The sequence below is a fragment of the Acanthisitta chloris genome, unplaced genomic scaffold, assembly GCF_000695815.1.
Source record: "Acanthisitta chloris isolate BGI_N310 unplaced genomic scaffold, ASM69581v1 scaffold35712, whole genome shotgun sequence".
Taxonomy (NCBI): Eukaryota; Metazoa; Chordata; class Aves; order Passeriformes; family Acanthisittidae; genus Acanthisitta; species Acanthisitta chloris.
The window spans coordinates 23308-39466 of NW_008659447.1; the positions used below are offsets into that span (position 1 = coordinate 23308).

Genomic DNA, 16159 nt, shown 5'->3' on the forward strand with positions numbered 1-16159 from the left:
ATCCTGCCTTTCCTGCTCTTTGTTAATCTCCCATTCTTTGCTACTTTGTTCTATTCCAATGCACCTTCTCAACCTTCCTTCTGAAATACACAACAATGAGCTGCCACAGCCTCCTGCACACCCTGATTAAGGGCAGACGCAAATGCCTTCTCTTTGTGGAGCGTTTCACATCTAATTGCTTGGAGGGAATACAGAGAACACATGACATGGGAAAGGCACAGCAGGTCGGGAAAATAATGTAAGTGGTTAGGGACGGAAACCTTTGAAGCTTGTGAAGCCATTAGCTGAGTGTACAGGTAAAAAGGATAAACAGAGAACATAGAATCATAGAATTGTTTAGGTTGGAAAAGACATCTAAGATCATCAAGTCCAACCATTAATCTAGCACCACCATGATCACTGCCAAACTGTGTCCCTAAATGCCACATCTACAGGGCTTTTAAATCTCTCCAGGGTTGTTCCAGTGCCCAACAACCCTTTCGGTGAAGAAATTTTCCCCAATATTCAATCTAAACCTCCCTTAGTTCAATGGGAGTCTGTTTCTTCTTGTCCTACCACCTGTTACCTGGGAGAAGAGACCAATCCCCACCTGGCAACAACCTCCTTTCATGGAGTTGTAGAGTGCAAAAAGGATGAATAGATACCGGATGAAGAGACAGAGGAATACATGTGTCCAGCTAAGGAACCAGGTCTGCATCGAGAACCAACAAGTTTGGGCGGGTTTTTTTGGCAGAAAGGGATTAGGTAACCAGCCTGAACGCATATTTTAAATGGAAACCACTCCAATAACTCAGAGGCTTTAGCAGAGAGCAGTTACTAAACATGAGATAGAAACAATGTGTTTTATAATGCATGACCTGGCTGCAATGAGTTTTTCCTACAGGTTGTGTTACCACTCTCCCTGCTAAAGAGACGCTGCTGCTGAGCTCTGCTGGAGCAGATTCCTGGTGCTCCTAACCCACGGCACAGACTCAGGCAGCACAGGCTGTTCCACGGGGCTGTGCTTTCAGGGCAGGACACTGCACACAGATCTTAGAACAGCAGCAGCTGGGGACTGGTGAGACCTTGCCGGGCTCTGGGAGCACACATAACAGTGTGAAGGACACATGAGGATGAGGCCACCGGCACTGCTGAGGCTGAGCCCCAAGGCAACTGAGAGAACCCAACAGATCTCAGTGCTGGGGGAACTGTGTGAGTCTGCTCAGTGCCAAGTTGGGATGTGAGGCCAAACACTCCAGTTTCAGCCATCTGCATCCTCGCAGTGACGTTGTGTCCTGGTTTTAGCCAGGATGGAGTTAATTTTCTCAGTAGCTAATGTAGTGCCGTGTTTGGATTCAGAGTGATAATACACTGATGTTTTGGTTTTGCTAAGCTGTGTTTATCCTAAACCAAGGACATTTTCCTGCTTGTGTCTTATGCTCTGCCAGTGAGAAGATACACAAGAAACTGGGAGGGAGCACAGCCGGGACAGGTGACCTGAACTAGCCAAAGGGATATTCCACGCCATGGCATGTCATATAAGCAGGAAGGGGTCGATCCGGGGGGAGGTTCGGGGTTGTGCCGGTCCACGGGTGCTGAGCAGTTGTATTGTGCATCACTGATTTTGTTCTTTTTATTATCCATTAGCATTTTAGCTCATTCTGCTCTTTATTATTATTAAACTGTTCTTATCTCAACCTACACATTTTACTTTATTTGTTCTCCTCCCCATTCCTTCGGGTTGGGGGGGAACAGGGGTGAGGAGGGAGTGTAAGCGGCTGTGTGGTTCTTGGCTGCTGGCTGGGGTTAAACCACGACACGTTGTCCACCTATCTTGCACCACCAGCCCAACTCAGATCCCATGGATGATGGCATAACTCACTCCAGAATTCCCACATTTTATAGAAAGGACAACATCCTCAGACTAAAATCCGGGTGAGATCAAGATGCCCATCCCACCTTGTCAAATCTCCAGCAGTTGCAGGCACCTGGGAAACACATACCTGGCACAAGACAAGGACCTGACCCTGGGTCACTGCACCTTGCTTCTTCCAGACATCAGAATTTCAAATCCCCCAAAAACCAGGAGTAGACCTTGGATTCTAGATTCTTCTCTTCCTGTCTTCCCAAGAGCACAAGGATGACAGTTTACTCTTTAATTGTTAATTACACTTCCTTGTTAGATTTCAGAGGCTGAAAATGTTTAGGGATTTATTCTTCTGTGTAATTAAGCACAATGATGAAACACCCATTTATACTGCACAGCAGTTTTTGTTAAGGTTATTCATAATGGGGAAAGGCTAAAGATTGAGTTCATTATCAGTACTGACAAAAACTTGAGGTGACCCAATCAAATTAATTTGAAATTAAGTGCAGTGAGGCTGATAACTCCACACAAGTCAGGAGTTCAAATATAAATAGAAGAGACAATCTACAAAGCAACAAATTATAAGTAGGCAAGGAGTGGAGCTGGAATTACTGCCACTAGGAGATGGCAAACACATGGAGTGGGCAAACAGGGACACTGGAAAAAACAGGGAAAATTGATAAAGAGATGGGCAAACACTGCAGAATTAAAAAGGAAAAGCTGGAGGAGGAAGGGACAGAGATGGATTTGAAATAAATGTGTAGGGACAGTGCTTGTTAAGCGAACCACATTTATTTCTCTGCCCAGAAATTTTTATGCCTTTACAAGCCAGCATTGAAGCAAGGTCTTTAATTTTACTTTTCCTGGGTTTACAGCTTGGGCCTTAATGTTATTTAACAGCAGTGAGCTCCAGTTTCATTGCATAGCTGGACCTAACTCAAAACCCATAAATCTGGTGGAAGGTCTTGCCTCTGGAGAGACATCCTGAAGAAGCTGGTGCTTCTCCAACAGAGCTTGGAAGTCGTGTGCCCTAGGAAAATGGACACCGACAAGACACTGATGGACAGAGCAAGGAGACAGCATTCCCCCATCCCTCCTCCCTGTGCTAGTTTGGGCTGAAGTAGAGTTAACTTTATTCACAGAGGCTAGTATGGGGCTATGTTTAGGATTTGTGCTGAACACAGGGTTGATAATGCAGAGATATGTTTGTTATTGCTGAGCAGAGCTCACACAGAGCCAAGGCCTTTGCTGCTTTCCGTACTGCCACTCTGGCAAGAAAGTTGGGGGTGCATGGGAGGCTGGGAGGAGAACAGCTGGGACAGACCTAACCTGGCCAAAGGGATATTCCATACCATTGACATCATGCTCAGTATATGAAGTGAGAGGAAGAAGGAGGAAGGGGAGACATCTGAAGTGATGGTGTTTGTCTTCCCAAGGAGCTGTTACACATTATGGGGCCCTACTCTCCTGGAGATGGCTGAACACCTCCTGCCCTTGGGAAGCAGTGAATTAATTCCTTGGTTTGCTTTGCCTGTGTGTGTCATTTTTTATTTCTCTATTCAACTGTCTTCATCTCAAGCCATGAGTTTTTCTAGCTTTTACCCTTCCAATTCTCTCCCCTATCCCATTGGTGGAGGAGTGTGTGAGTGGCTGTGTGGTGTTTGGTTGCTGGCTGGGGTAAACTACGGCACACCCAAAGAAAAGAAGATGGGAAAGCAGAACCAAAACCAGCCAGACCCCACGATGCTGAGCACTGCACGGACACCCCCACACAGCACCAAGCAGGGAGGCAGTGGAGTCCATTGCTCAGGGCCCTTCTTTTAGGCTTATCCCGAGAAGCAGATACATGGTTTATGCCTCTCTTTGCTTTGCCATAATGATGAAAGCTCTGAATGATCCTCGAAGCCGGGTAACACAAATAACGGGGATTGAGATGTTCAGGATGCAGATGGTCATCATTTAAGGAATTTAATGTCGTGGGAAATGGTTAAGACAAGCAATACCCTGACTGAGCCATCTCCAGAAAGCTCTTAAGAGCTGCTGCAACATGATGCTTGAGTTACCACCTGTGATGAGTTTACTCCCAAGCCTTCACTAAGCCCTGCAACATTTGTTTTGGCACTCAGGGCCAAAGGGAACGGCAAGACTCCAGCAGTGCTGGGCATGTGGACAGAGACTGTGCTGGGACTGCACTGCACCCTGCTAGGATGTAGGTAAATGACAGCTTGGGCAATCAGTGTGACACCCTGTCCCTGGTCACCCTGTCAGAATAGAATATGGGTTTTTTAAAGTCTGGCCAAAATACCACAAGTCTCTCGCTGCAGCTGCACAAGTGACTTTCCTCCCAGCTCCCCACTTTTGCCAGGCCAGAGTCTCATCTTTTGGGCTTTCTGCCCTCTCCCCATGAAATACGAACTGCTTCGCTTTGCCTTGAAGGTCCCACAGCTTAGCTTCTCTCCATCTTCACCTCCAATTCACCCCTAAGCACATGGGGAGCATTTGGGATAAAGCTTCAAGAATGTCTTTGACATAAATTATTATTCCCCTTCTAAACGGATTACAAAAATCCTTTTATTACAAAATACTAAAATGTTCAAATTATTGGTGTGGAAAAACGTTTCCTGGAGGTAACGTTTTTTAAAATGGAGGGTTTTATCACAGGCATAATCCTTTCTGGCTAACATTTCCAGTCCTGTGAAACATGGAGATACAGATTGCACAGAGGCCTGGTTGTGCCACAAACAAAGGAAGATGCTGCCTGTAAATAGCTCAAAGGACATCAGAAGACATATCTCTCATCAGCAATCTTTTTTTAGCTTAATATAGCTCCTCCTTGCATAAAACATTGACATTTTTGTAATGTTTGGACCCAATGGTGCAAATGCTGATTGTCATCTGAAGATACCAGAGTGTACCTTCAAAACATGCAACAACATTTTACAGACAGTAGTTTCACTTCCCTCCAAAATACTGTACCTTAATATTTCATACTTATATATACTTAAATGTTAGTACCACAGGATAAATGCTAACATGCTTTTATGCTAATGCAATCACTGAAAATCCAGATAATATTGCATATTGGTATATACTGTTAGTGAATTATGGATACCTAAATGTACAATCCCACATGCCTAGCAATTATTTTTGTTACTGCATTTAACTTTTATTTGCAATCAGAGCACTTGAGGATTGTTCAAATGAAGACTACTTTTGCAAACTGCTGAATGGGAAACATTTTGTTAAAGGTTTAAAAACAGTAAGACTCTGATGAGGTTTTAGAGTTGCAGCAAGGGCATTGCTCAGAGAACTCCACCAGATGGAACGATGCTTGATTTGGTCACAGGCTCAACGATTAAAACCCAAGTGCCTAAAGTGAAGTATATATAAGAGAAACAAGAGATGAAACCTATCAGGACACCCTCTCTCATGGTGGAGGCTTGCAGAGGCAGGTGGAAGTCAGGAGGACAGATCCTGGCAGCCAGATCCCAGAACCCTGTGCCCTGAGGCCCAAATAATGATGTGCTATGGCTGCTGTTCAAGTCTGGTTTAAGGGAAATAAATAGGAACAGTATCAGAAAGGACAAAGCTGGTCCTGTTGTGCCTTCTCCTCCTGCTTTAGCTGATCCAAGTCTTGGCCAGCCACCTTGCCCACTGGCTCAAGATTCTGATTCACTGGAAAACCCTTTTATGCCAAACTGGCTTTCAGCACAGCCAGATCTCTGAGCCAGGTCCAGGCAGGCCTGCATGCAGGCAAGACCTGGGTGCTGCAGCTGGTTGCTCTATCCCTTACCTGCTTTGCTACCTGATCAGAGTTAAGGACAATGTGAATATGGAGAATACCTGGATATTTTTAAAAGTTGAAGAGTTGTGGACGTGACCCAAGTATGTCTGAGATCACTCCATGTCCAGCAGTTTTCTCCTGTGTTAAACACTTGCCTACAGACAATGCCAAACTCCCACTGGGCTGTGCCAGGAGTCACTAACCTCCTGTGCCAGGCTGAAGAGCTGCTATCATCATGCCCTGATTTCCCTCTGGGAACGTTTGCCTGGGTTGAAACTGCTTGCCTGAGCCAACCTGGCTGAAGAGCCCTGGGAGGAGGCCATAGACCCATTTGGTGAGCAGCAGACCATCACCTCTTGCTCAGGCACAGCTCAGCATCCAACATAGGATCTGACACCAGCCCCAGGCCCACAAGCATGGAGCAGCAGATCGTGCCCCTACAGTCCAGAGAACTGTGACACCTCTGGGAATTTACTGCAAAGTCCTAACACCTAGCTGAGGCTCCTAGGAACAGCCACGAGTGAAAGAAATAAACAACAAGCTCTCAGAAAAACACAAGACACCAGAAAATGCTTAGCATGAAGTACCTGAAATGCATCTGACAGTTTAAGTAGAGCATGGAGTGAACTGAGAAAATGTATATACAAATGAATTAAGCAGAAAGTACACAGCAGACAAGTTGGCATGTAGGTGTCTATCAAGAAAGCTTAAGCACAGCAAGGGGAAAAAAGCAAACCCAAACCCAGGTATAATAATCCTCATATTTTGGAACAGAGCTCTCCGACAATATATCATCCAAACCACTCAAAATTACCATCTGCCAGAACGTCCTTCAAAGAAGAAAGGTTTAAAAGTTTCTAAAGCAGCAGTTTAAGGCTGTTGTATCAGCAGAGATACTGTTTCTGTCCAAAGAAAGCCATTTGCAATGGAGTGAGAAATGCTACACAAAAGCATGACTCTCCTGGCCACTGCTACATGTAGTATCATGAGACAATGAATTTTTAGAGTCTTGTCCATGACATGTCAGCTACATCTGGGAAGCAGCCACTTAACAGCCCCTGTCATTTCACAAGTTACCTGCAAGTGTTTCCAGACTCTCTGTAGGATCTTCTCTGTACAAAACCTATAATTAAGAGTCCACATGCTACTAAAGAACCTGAGGAAACTATTTGAGTATTGTTTCAAACATTAAGATACACCAGAATACCAGGAGCAGGTCCGTGTTTCTGATGTGAGAGGTCATATCTTATGACAATCATCAGTAAGTCAGGATCCTCTCCTGGTGTAAATCTGAGTACCTGCTCCTGTCCACAAGGCCATATTACCTTACACACACTGTACCAACTGCATCATACACAAAATTGCCAAAGAAATGCAGATTTGTGGATCAAGTGTTTGACTAAGTGATAAATAATTTATGATGTTGGAGAAGGCAACCGTATTTTTAGGCACAGAAATATGTAGATATAATGGTCCTGACTTTCAGTCTTCACTCTGCACTTCTGACCCTGAAGTTTGGGTCCATCCAATGCATTTCTAAAGTCTCTGCACCTCCAAATGTGCAACACCCTTCAAAGCCCCAAAACCCATAAACCAAAAAGGGCACCAAGAAAACCCATGGAGCCCACATGGTACCACCTGCAGCACTGCACACTACACCCCAGTACAAGGCAGACTCGGCTCCTTCCCATGAACCTCAAACATCCTTCAGGCCTATCTCTTGATTCAGCCTGCTGACCCCATTCCTAACCCCATGTCTAATCAAGACCCCTCTGGTGTCAGAGGTGCATGTCTGTAGGGCTTAACCCCCCCTCCAAAGACCACAGGAGCTGCTCTACTTCTGAAATATTGCTATCCTAAACCCACCGAGGAGAAAGGAATAGGAGGGAGAAAGGTGCTCCCTGGGGGGCTCATAACTGCACCATCCTCCAGATCTTTCCCCAGACAGGGCTGTCAAGGAAGGAGGAGAGGAGGCAGAATTATTTCCCTCTCAGACTTGGTACAAACAAAGAGCACAAGGAAATCAAGAAACAAGCATAGATTTGACACCAAATTACTTCTGTCTAACTTTAACGAGCAGGATGAGGATGGCCTGAGAAGACCAGGGTGTGTGGCACTGCAAGGAATGCAGGGGAGAAGACAATTCTGGAAGACTGGGGAGGAGCACTATGTGGTGTATCACAGGACAACAGAAGCTTTCAGTTTCTGCCATAAGAAATAAATCAAGGGAGAGGAAGAGAGGCACAGAACTCATCTGGTCCCTGAGGTTTTCCACATCCCAGCCCTGCCGGGCCAGGGCTCACCTGGACAGCGCGGCTCCCAGGACAAAGGCAGCGTGCTCCTTCAGCGTGGCCTCCGTGCTGTTCAACCCATCGATCACCAGCTGGAGCCCACCCATGGAGAGGAAATCCTTCGCGTTGTCCACCTGGGAGAGAGGAGATCCCCATTAGCACCACCCCCAGCTCCTGGAGATCACCTCACTCTAGAAAGCAGAGTGCCTTCCCTCCTGGTCTAACCAGCATGGGGTTTTAAAGGCAATTAAAAATTCAGAGGGAACGGCTGTGGCTGCATTCCCTACAGCTCTGCCTGTGAGCAGCAATGTCAGGGCTGCAGAAGCAGAGAGTACTGATGGGCGGCTATTGTCACAGGCAGAAGGCATCTCTGAAAACTCAAATACTTTGATTATAGCTACCAGAACTGTTCTTGACATGTATTTTGGTCATTCAGGTGATGTCAAAAATTTGGCACATCTGATGATGTCAAAAAACTCCAGCTCTTTGCTCTCTCACCTGAGCAGGTCTTTACTGGGAACCCAGGGAATGGCATGTTTTGCAAATGCAATTAATTAATCGATGCTCTAATTGTAACAGCAGGAGTCAAGGATATTTAGGAGCCTGTCAGCACCAATGGTACAGGGGCAGCATCACTGCTGGGCAATTCTGGCAGTTTCCATGAGTACCATCAACAAGTGCGTGTGGATGAGGAATGAAAAAGTCAGTCCCTGCTTGGGGGTCAGCCAGAAGCTTCCCCTTGGGGCAGCCCCAGCAATGCTATTTCTAAACAAATAATACTGGATTAACTGCCAGTAGGGAAAAGTTTACACATTGGTGGGGTTTCATCAGCCTTTGACTCTAACCAGGCCTGGGGCTAGCCAGGCACAGTCACAGTGGGCATCTGCTCTCAGAGAGGAGATCAGAAAAGGCTCCAAGCGGCTCACAAACAAAATTTAGAGAAACAGCATGAAGTCCTGCAATACAAAACTCAGTCCGAAGTCAAATCGATGCATTTTGATATGCACAGATATTTTTTGCTGTCCCTCTGCAAAGCTGGTCTCTGCAGGTCTGCTGAGGCTGATTCAGGATTTGTAGCAGTTTTTGTATCCTTCCAGATTCTGTTCTTTTAACTGTCCCTATAAACCAGACCTGTCAGAAATCTCACTTTTCTGCAGACCCATCTTTGTCGACAAAGAAATCTATGCAGCAACCCAATTTCAGCTGCCAGTGGGTTCTTTTATTACTCAGCCTTTGTAAAAGCTGTTCTAATGCTGGAATTGAATATTGACTTCTGCACACGAGGAGAGTACGGACAGGCAGGACTTTGCATCCAGCATGGTAAACCCAACCGCCACTATAACCTCATTGTCACTAAAGTCATTCAGGCTGGCCCCAGTGTCTGCAAGATACCTCAACAGCAGAATATAAATTGTGCTGTAAAGCTTATTTTGAAGATGTGTTTATTGTTTTTAACTGGAGTCTGTTGTGAGAGCTCCTTCCCTTACTGTTTTAAAACCAAAAAAATCCCCAAACTGAACAATTTGAAGGTATTAACCTCTCTGGGGAACAGCAGATGCTGTGAGGCAACAGCTCGTGCCTTGCTTCAGTCCACTGAAATTGGCACAGATGAAAACCAAAGATCAAAAGAGCTCTTGAGTAAAGTACACAGGCAAAGTGGGTGAGGAGAGGCACAGGAGGAGAGCAAATATGACAGCAGTTATTCAGGGAGCGGCTTTGAATCAGAAGAGAAAGAAAATAGGGAGGGAAGGAGAGAAGGAAAACATTAGAAAACCAGAGCAAGGGAAAGCGGCATGGCAACTGTACTCGACAGAGAGGAAATTAGCAGTGAGGGATGGTGTAGCATGTCAGAGGAGGGGAGAGAGGAAGATAAAGGAAAGTAAACTATTGAGAGAAAGAGTCTGAAATGCCTGAGAACAGGTCTTGGCTCCGCACACTGCTGTGCAAGCACCATGAATGCTGTTTACGAGCTACGCTCTGCCCTCTTCACATTTGCATTTGGGCTTTATGCATTACAGATAACCCAGCAAGCCAAACCTTCCTGCTCCTTCTCCAAGATGGGCTCCCAAATATGCCAAACTGAACCCTGACTGAGAAGCAAATCAGAGCTGGCAACCAAAAGCTGAGCACACACAGGATTCTTCAGCTGAAGAGGAGAAAGCATCTCTCCCCCGGCTCAGCCCCAGCCTCAGCTCCTCCCCGCAGTGCACTCGAAGCCACACACTGCTTCACGTCCCAGTGCTCCGGGGTGCTAATGACCACACCACAAAGCAAGAAGCATCTTCTGCTTGCAGACCCTCCGGGGCATGGTATTTTCCACTCAAAAGGGCATTCTGTGCCCTGGAGGCTGCAGCAGGATGGCCGGGAGCCAAATGGTCATCAAAAGCCATGGCATGTTACCGTTTAGATGGAGGCTGGGGTAAAGTGGGACCAGCAGAACTGTCACTGGTCCCACACATGAGTGTGTGCTGACCTGGGCCACCCACACCTGCAAGTATCCCTGTCCTCCCATGGCATGGCTGTGGTTCGCTGCAGAGGACTCATGAGAATTCTGCCCTTCGAGGGTTATGCGGCACAAGCATATTTGGCTGCTGTTCAGTAATTACATTAAGCCAGTGCTGCTAAACTCAGTCCAAAGCAGAGATAATGCTCTGGATGCATTCAACTGACTGGAAGAAGAAAGAGGAAGAAAAGGCATGCTGGCTTAGAGACAAGTCATATTTCTTATCAGCTTCCTGCCTGACAAGAAGGTGCTGCCCAGCCATCTGCCCCAACAGCGTGGGCACAGAGTAGCGCTGTGATCGATGCACAAAGGAGCCCTCTGTGCTCCCACCAGCCTCCCTGTCATTCCCCCTTTCTGACCCCTTTGATGTTGGATGTGGTTCCCTTTGATGCTCCAGTCCCTGCTACTCTCACCATTCTGAAATTGTTTGCCCCATCCTGTGCTGCAGCTAGGCAGGATTTTATGCTGGAATAGTCCAGAGCATTTATGCTGGCATCTAATGCATCCCAGGATGTTTGGGGGTTGCTTTTTAGCATGCTGGCCTGATGCTCTGGCACCCTTAACCAGGAAGGATTAGCCCTGAGTATAAATGTGAAGCTCTTTGAGCACCCATTGTTCACACTCTCTGAATCAGACAGATGCTGAATCAGACAGTGAAACAAAAGCAGGGAAGCCTCTGCTTGTCCAGGACAGATCTTTAGTGTGGAAATTCAAGCCAAAGAGCCCTGGAAATAACACTTCTATTACCTGGCATATGGACTCCCTCTCCTAGCAGCACATTCCTTCAGCTACCTGCCCCAAAATACCACATTTAGTTGAACAAGTGCCATTTTAGTGAAAGGCCTTGCACTGGCACCTCCCAAGAGTTGTCCCATTCACTCTCTGAAATGATAAAGTGATGCTGGAAACTCTCCCAGTCAGTTCCAGACTCTCCTAGTTGCTAGGGAGGAAGAAGTCAAGTCCTTACCCATGAGGCAAAACAGAGCCTCCATGCCCAGACCCCCACCCATGCCCAGACTCAAGGGTAGCACCTAGCCCAGGGGAGGAGAGCTCTGTGCTGGGAAAAAAGTGTGAGCATAAACCTGAGGAGGTGAGATTTCAGGAAATATATTCACCCTCACACAGAGCCAATTAGCACAGTGAGACTCTACATGTCACTGCTTACTCATGCCAAGACAAAACAAAGGGTTCTGGGTAGCTGTCACCTTCCCTGGTACAAAGACCTCCTCTGTGAACCGATGTAAGGGCACCTACCTGCAACCACAGTGGCTTTCCATGGAAGCAGTGAGAAAATAATTATTTTCTTAGCCGCCACCACTTTACTTACCCAAAAAAGGCAGATAAACCCCCGTTTTGTAACATTAAGAAGATAAAAGAAGGAAAAGAGAGAACAAGAAAACCAGCCTGAGAACAGACAACAAATCAGGCAACCCCTAGGAAACTGCTGGCTCCTGGCACGAGCAAGGATTAATTCAAACTTGGATATAAAATAAGCCTGCACTAGCCCTCTGCTGTCTATTATTGTCCCAGGATTATGGTAATTAAGCAATTTGTATTACCTGATACTGATAAGAAAAATAAAACCATGTTTATGACACCATATCCCCTGGATTTTACACGGTAGTTACTAAGGCATTCTTGTTACCTGGTGAACATAATATTCGAGATCATAAAGCGCTGCTACTTTTTCATCCAGCGTGGAGGCAGAGCTGTTGAATTTGCTGATTAATTTAACCATAATTTCATAATCTGTTTCCACCTTCATGTTGAGCTTTTCAAACTCCTCCTTCAGCTGCTCGATGGGCCGGAACTTCTTCCTCACCTCTTCCTCTTGGGCCTTGAAAGCAGAAAAACAGATATGAAGATAGGAGATAGAGACAAGACAGACAAAGAAAGGAATCCCAGCGTGGAATTTACAAGCAGAATGTGGCTGTCTATGCCAATGGATTGATTTAGTGCCGTGCATCAGAGACGCAGGGACAGCTTCTGAGAAGCCCAGGAACACAGGGATCTGTGTGATACCTGTGGTACCAGTGAGCACTAGGGTTTTGTACATCATTTCTATATCCTGTGTCCCTCCAGCACAACATCGAGCCGAGAGGCAGACAGCACTGCTGTTCTTCATTTGCCTGCAAGTGGATGTTCTCAAGCCCTGACAGCAAAAAGCCCTGAGCAACCTCCTTGATCTCACAGCTGACCCTGCCTGGAGGTGGAGCCCAGGCTGCACACCTCCAGAGGTCCCGTCCAGCCCAAAGCACCCGGTGACTCCATGCCAGTGACATCAAACAAATCTCAGACAAAGATGCTTTTGCCATCCCAACCACTGAACACATTCTGGGATGGCTTTATCTCTCAGAGAAAGGTGTGCACTTGCTGTAAGGGCAGATGCTGTCAGAAGGGGAAGCAGAAGGAGAGGTGATAAGCTGAGGGCACCTGAAGAGCCATGCCATGGGGCTTGGCCAGGAGTCAGCGGGTCCTGCATGCAACTCGTCTCCCTCGCATTAACAGCACCCCTAGGGCTGCAGTGAACCACAAGAGCTGACAAAAGGCAAGTGGAGAGAAGGAAAAGGATCTGACAGAGATTTTAGAGAGCCTCAGATGCACAGGAACAGCAGCACTGGTGGCACTGGAACAGGTCAGGACAGAGTCTGCTCCTGCAGAGGATGGAGGAAGCAGAGAGGACAGGCTGAAGCTGGGCTGCCCCAAGAGCAGGAAAAAGACAAAGCCCCTTTTGAAAGGGATCCATCACAAAAACAAATACCAAGTTATGTCTGCATCCAGGAATGACCCTCAACTGGAGGGTTTGCACATGGCCTGCTCTCCTGCAAGCACTGCCCTGCTCCTCACAGGGGAACAGAAGCCAAAGGCTGAAGCCATCAGGTCAAAAAACGTGAGCAATTGAAGTGAAAGCTCTGTCAGTCTAATGACTGCTGGCCTAATTACCATAGGTACCACACACACACAACACCAACCCCACCCCAACCACCCTGAACTGCCTTTGCCAGAGCGCAGATGGAAACATGTTCCGTCTAACTCTTTTTCCTCTGACATGGCTCCTTTAAGGATGAATTTGCTCCCTGCAGAAGTGATTGTAAATGGAATACTTTAGACCCATTAGATGTAGCAGCTTTTAGCAGCTGCTGGGACAACAGCTATTCTAATAGGGGTTTAAAATATGGGTTATTTCCACCTGATAGAATATCACTAATTTTTGCATTTCAATGACTCTCATTTCCGGCAGCTCTGTGATCAGCAATGCTGGCTGCTACCAAAATCTTACAGCAAACAAAATCATGCCCTGGTGCCAGACAGGGGAAAAAAAGCCTTTCTTTGACACCAGGCCTTTAGATCCTTGACACCTACTTCAGTTTTCCTTCTGAGCGAATGCCAAAGCAGCAAGAGGAGCAACGGCTTAAGGAAATGCTGCTGAGGGAGAGAGGGTAAAGAGGCTGTGATCCAGCTGATGAGTCACATATCATCCCACCAGTGGCTGGGAACCAGTTCCAAGCCTGGAGAGGGCTGAAAGCAGCACTTCTATTTTACTTTGGGCCATGAATTATTTGTAACTATCTGGACAAACTGGAACTTGTGTTAGTAAACTTCAGCTTGTGCTTCACCATGACCATTTAGGTTTTGCTACCCTGGGCATGAGACTGGAAACCTAAAGCATGGACAGTGAAAGAGAAAGTAATTCCCTTTTAAATACCATTATGCTGCAATCCAATGCACTTTTGGGTCTGTAGGCATTTTTGAGAATCAAGCAGCAGCAGAATGAATTGCCCAGAGAAGCTGTGGCTGCCCTATCCCTGGAAGTGTTCAAGGCCAGGTTGGGATGGGGCTTGGAGCAACTGGTCCAGTGGAAGGTGTCCCTGCTCATGGCAAAAGAGATGATCTTTTGGGTCCCTTCCAATCCAAACCACTCACAGAATCATATAATCATACAGAAAAGCCAGGGAACAATATCACTAACAGGTTAGCAAAGGTGTTTTAGGTCTATATTCATCGGAAGTTTAGTCTGCACAGTATTTTCCCAAGTAATCACTTTAACCATCATATTTCTATGATGTGCAACGTAGGGTGTGTTTACATCCCTGCACTGTGCATTGCTTTAGAAACAGGAAACTCTCCTTACCTTCCTTCCCGCCTTCTCACTTTCCTTCATTTTAGCCAAGGCTTTTTTCAGCTCCTGGGATGTGAATGAATTTGCATTGACATCTATATTGCCCAGACTTGCAGAAGAAACAAAACAAACCAAAACATATTATGAGTGAACAATTGTATCAACACTATTTTCACTGTGACATACTAGCAATGGCTAATGGTAGGAGGAAAGCAACAAAAAAACCCATGACACTCAAGAAAAGATTAGTCTGAGTGCACTATTCAGTGTGTGGCTTACACACAGCTCACCCTGACAATCAGGAAATGCTCTGTCATCAGCACACTGGCCCAAAATCATGAGTCCTAACACAAGAAAAATACTCCTTAGTTTACACCTCTGAAGTTCATGTTGCAATACAGAAAGCACCCCTGTGCCACTAAATCATTGCTAAGGTCTTGCAGCCTGGAGATTTACAGCTGAAGGTCTGAGGAGTGTCATTCACAAAGTCAGGGTGAAGGCAAACCCACAGAGAAATTATACAGAAATGCTAAAAACTGTGTTGTGTTGCATTTGATGCTTTGCTAGTTCAAGGAGTGCTTATCTGGGCTTCAATCACTCTTGCACAGCAAAAAGGAAATCCATCTGCTGAGGCATCATGAAGCTAAAGAGCATCTCCATGCCCTGAGCAGGAGTCACTGGGGGAGTGAGGGAAGCAGTGGGAAATCCCACACGCTTCAAGATAGAAATTCCCCATAGTAACCAAACCTGTCTTTGTTAGCAGGGTGCCAAGGGGAAAGTCAGCAGCAGTGATCCCCAGAGATGGTGGCAGTGCCTGATGTGCAAATGAACACTGTGAGGCTACTCTGAGCTGGCTAAGGTCAGCACCTCAGAGCCGCTCCAAGGGGTTAAGCTCAGAAAGCAGTTTCAGACCAATTGCTGCAGATATTTCAAAGGACTAAATGTCATTCTAAGAAGCCAATTTAGTTTCAGTGTCATGGCATGAGAAGCCATGAAGGTGTCTCTGAATGTGTACTCGGGGCACTTCCACTACCATCCCGAAGGGATCACAAAGGACGGGGCTCCGATTTCAACACTGCTGAACTCTTAAACCAGCAATTAAGTCTCAGGAAGAGACAGTAATTGAGTGTACCAGGGAATTGGCCTCTAATAAAAGGCACAGATCCCGCAGCCTACCCACCCCCACACCTTGCATCACTGTACCTTTTCCTTCTCTCTTCTCTCATGTCACTTTTCCCATTTTCGCTGCCTGGGAGCTTGGCTTCTCTCTCTCCGGTCTGCAGATTCAACCGCACGTGTGACCCTGCAGGAACAGCCTGACCTACAAACAAAGGTTGGGTTATTTCAGAGCACATGATTGTTCCAGCTCTGTGAGCAAGCAGGAGCTGAAGGCGCACACTCCTCCCAGAGAGAAGGGGCGAAAAGCCTCGGATCACACAGTGACCCCTCTCCCCTCCAGCAGCACCCCTGAGCCACAAGTGCTGCTTTACCCTTTCAGAACTGCCACCCTGAGCCACCAAATGTGCCCCTATGCTGCTTGGCTGGCTCTGATCCACAGTGGAGGGAGGGACCCCAAGCCCAGCAGAGCACTGGCTCCCTCCTCCCTCCCAGACCA

The 16159-nt window shown here is 46.6% G+C and overlaps 1 protein-coding gene across 1 annotated transcript; it reads right to left on the reverse strand.

Annotated features, from left to right (window-relative positions):
- Nucleotides 1-7933: 7933 nt before the first annotated feature.
- Nucleotides 7934-15899, reverse strand: LOC103797201 (nucleotide exchange factor SIL1-like; the record flags this gene model as incomplete). The annotated part of the gene is made up of 4 exons (XM_009069397.1): nt 15748-15899; nt 14557-14653; nt 12070-12261; nt 7934-8055 (listed from the first exon to the last, which is right to left on the reverse strand). Coding segments are annotated over exons 1-4 (563 nt in total), but the record flags the coding sequence as incomplete, so codon positions are not given.
- Between the last annotated feature and the right edge of the window lie 260 nt (nt 15900-16159).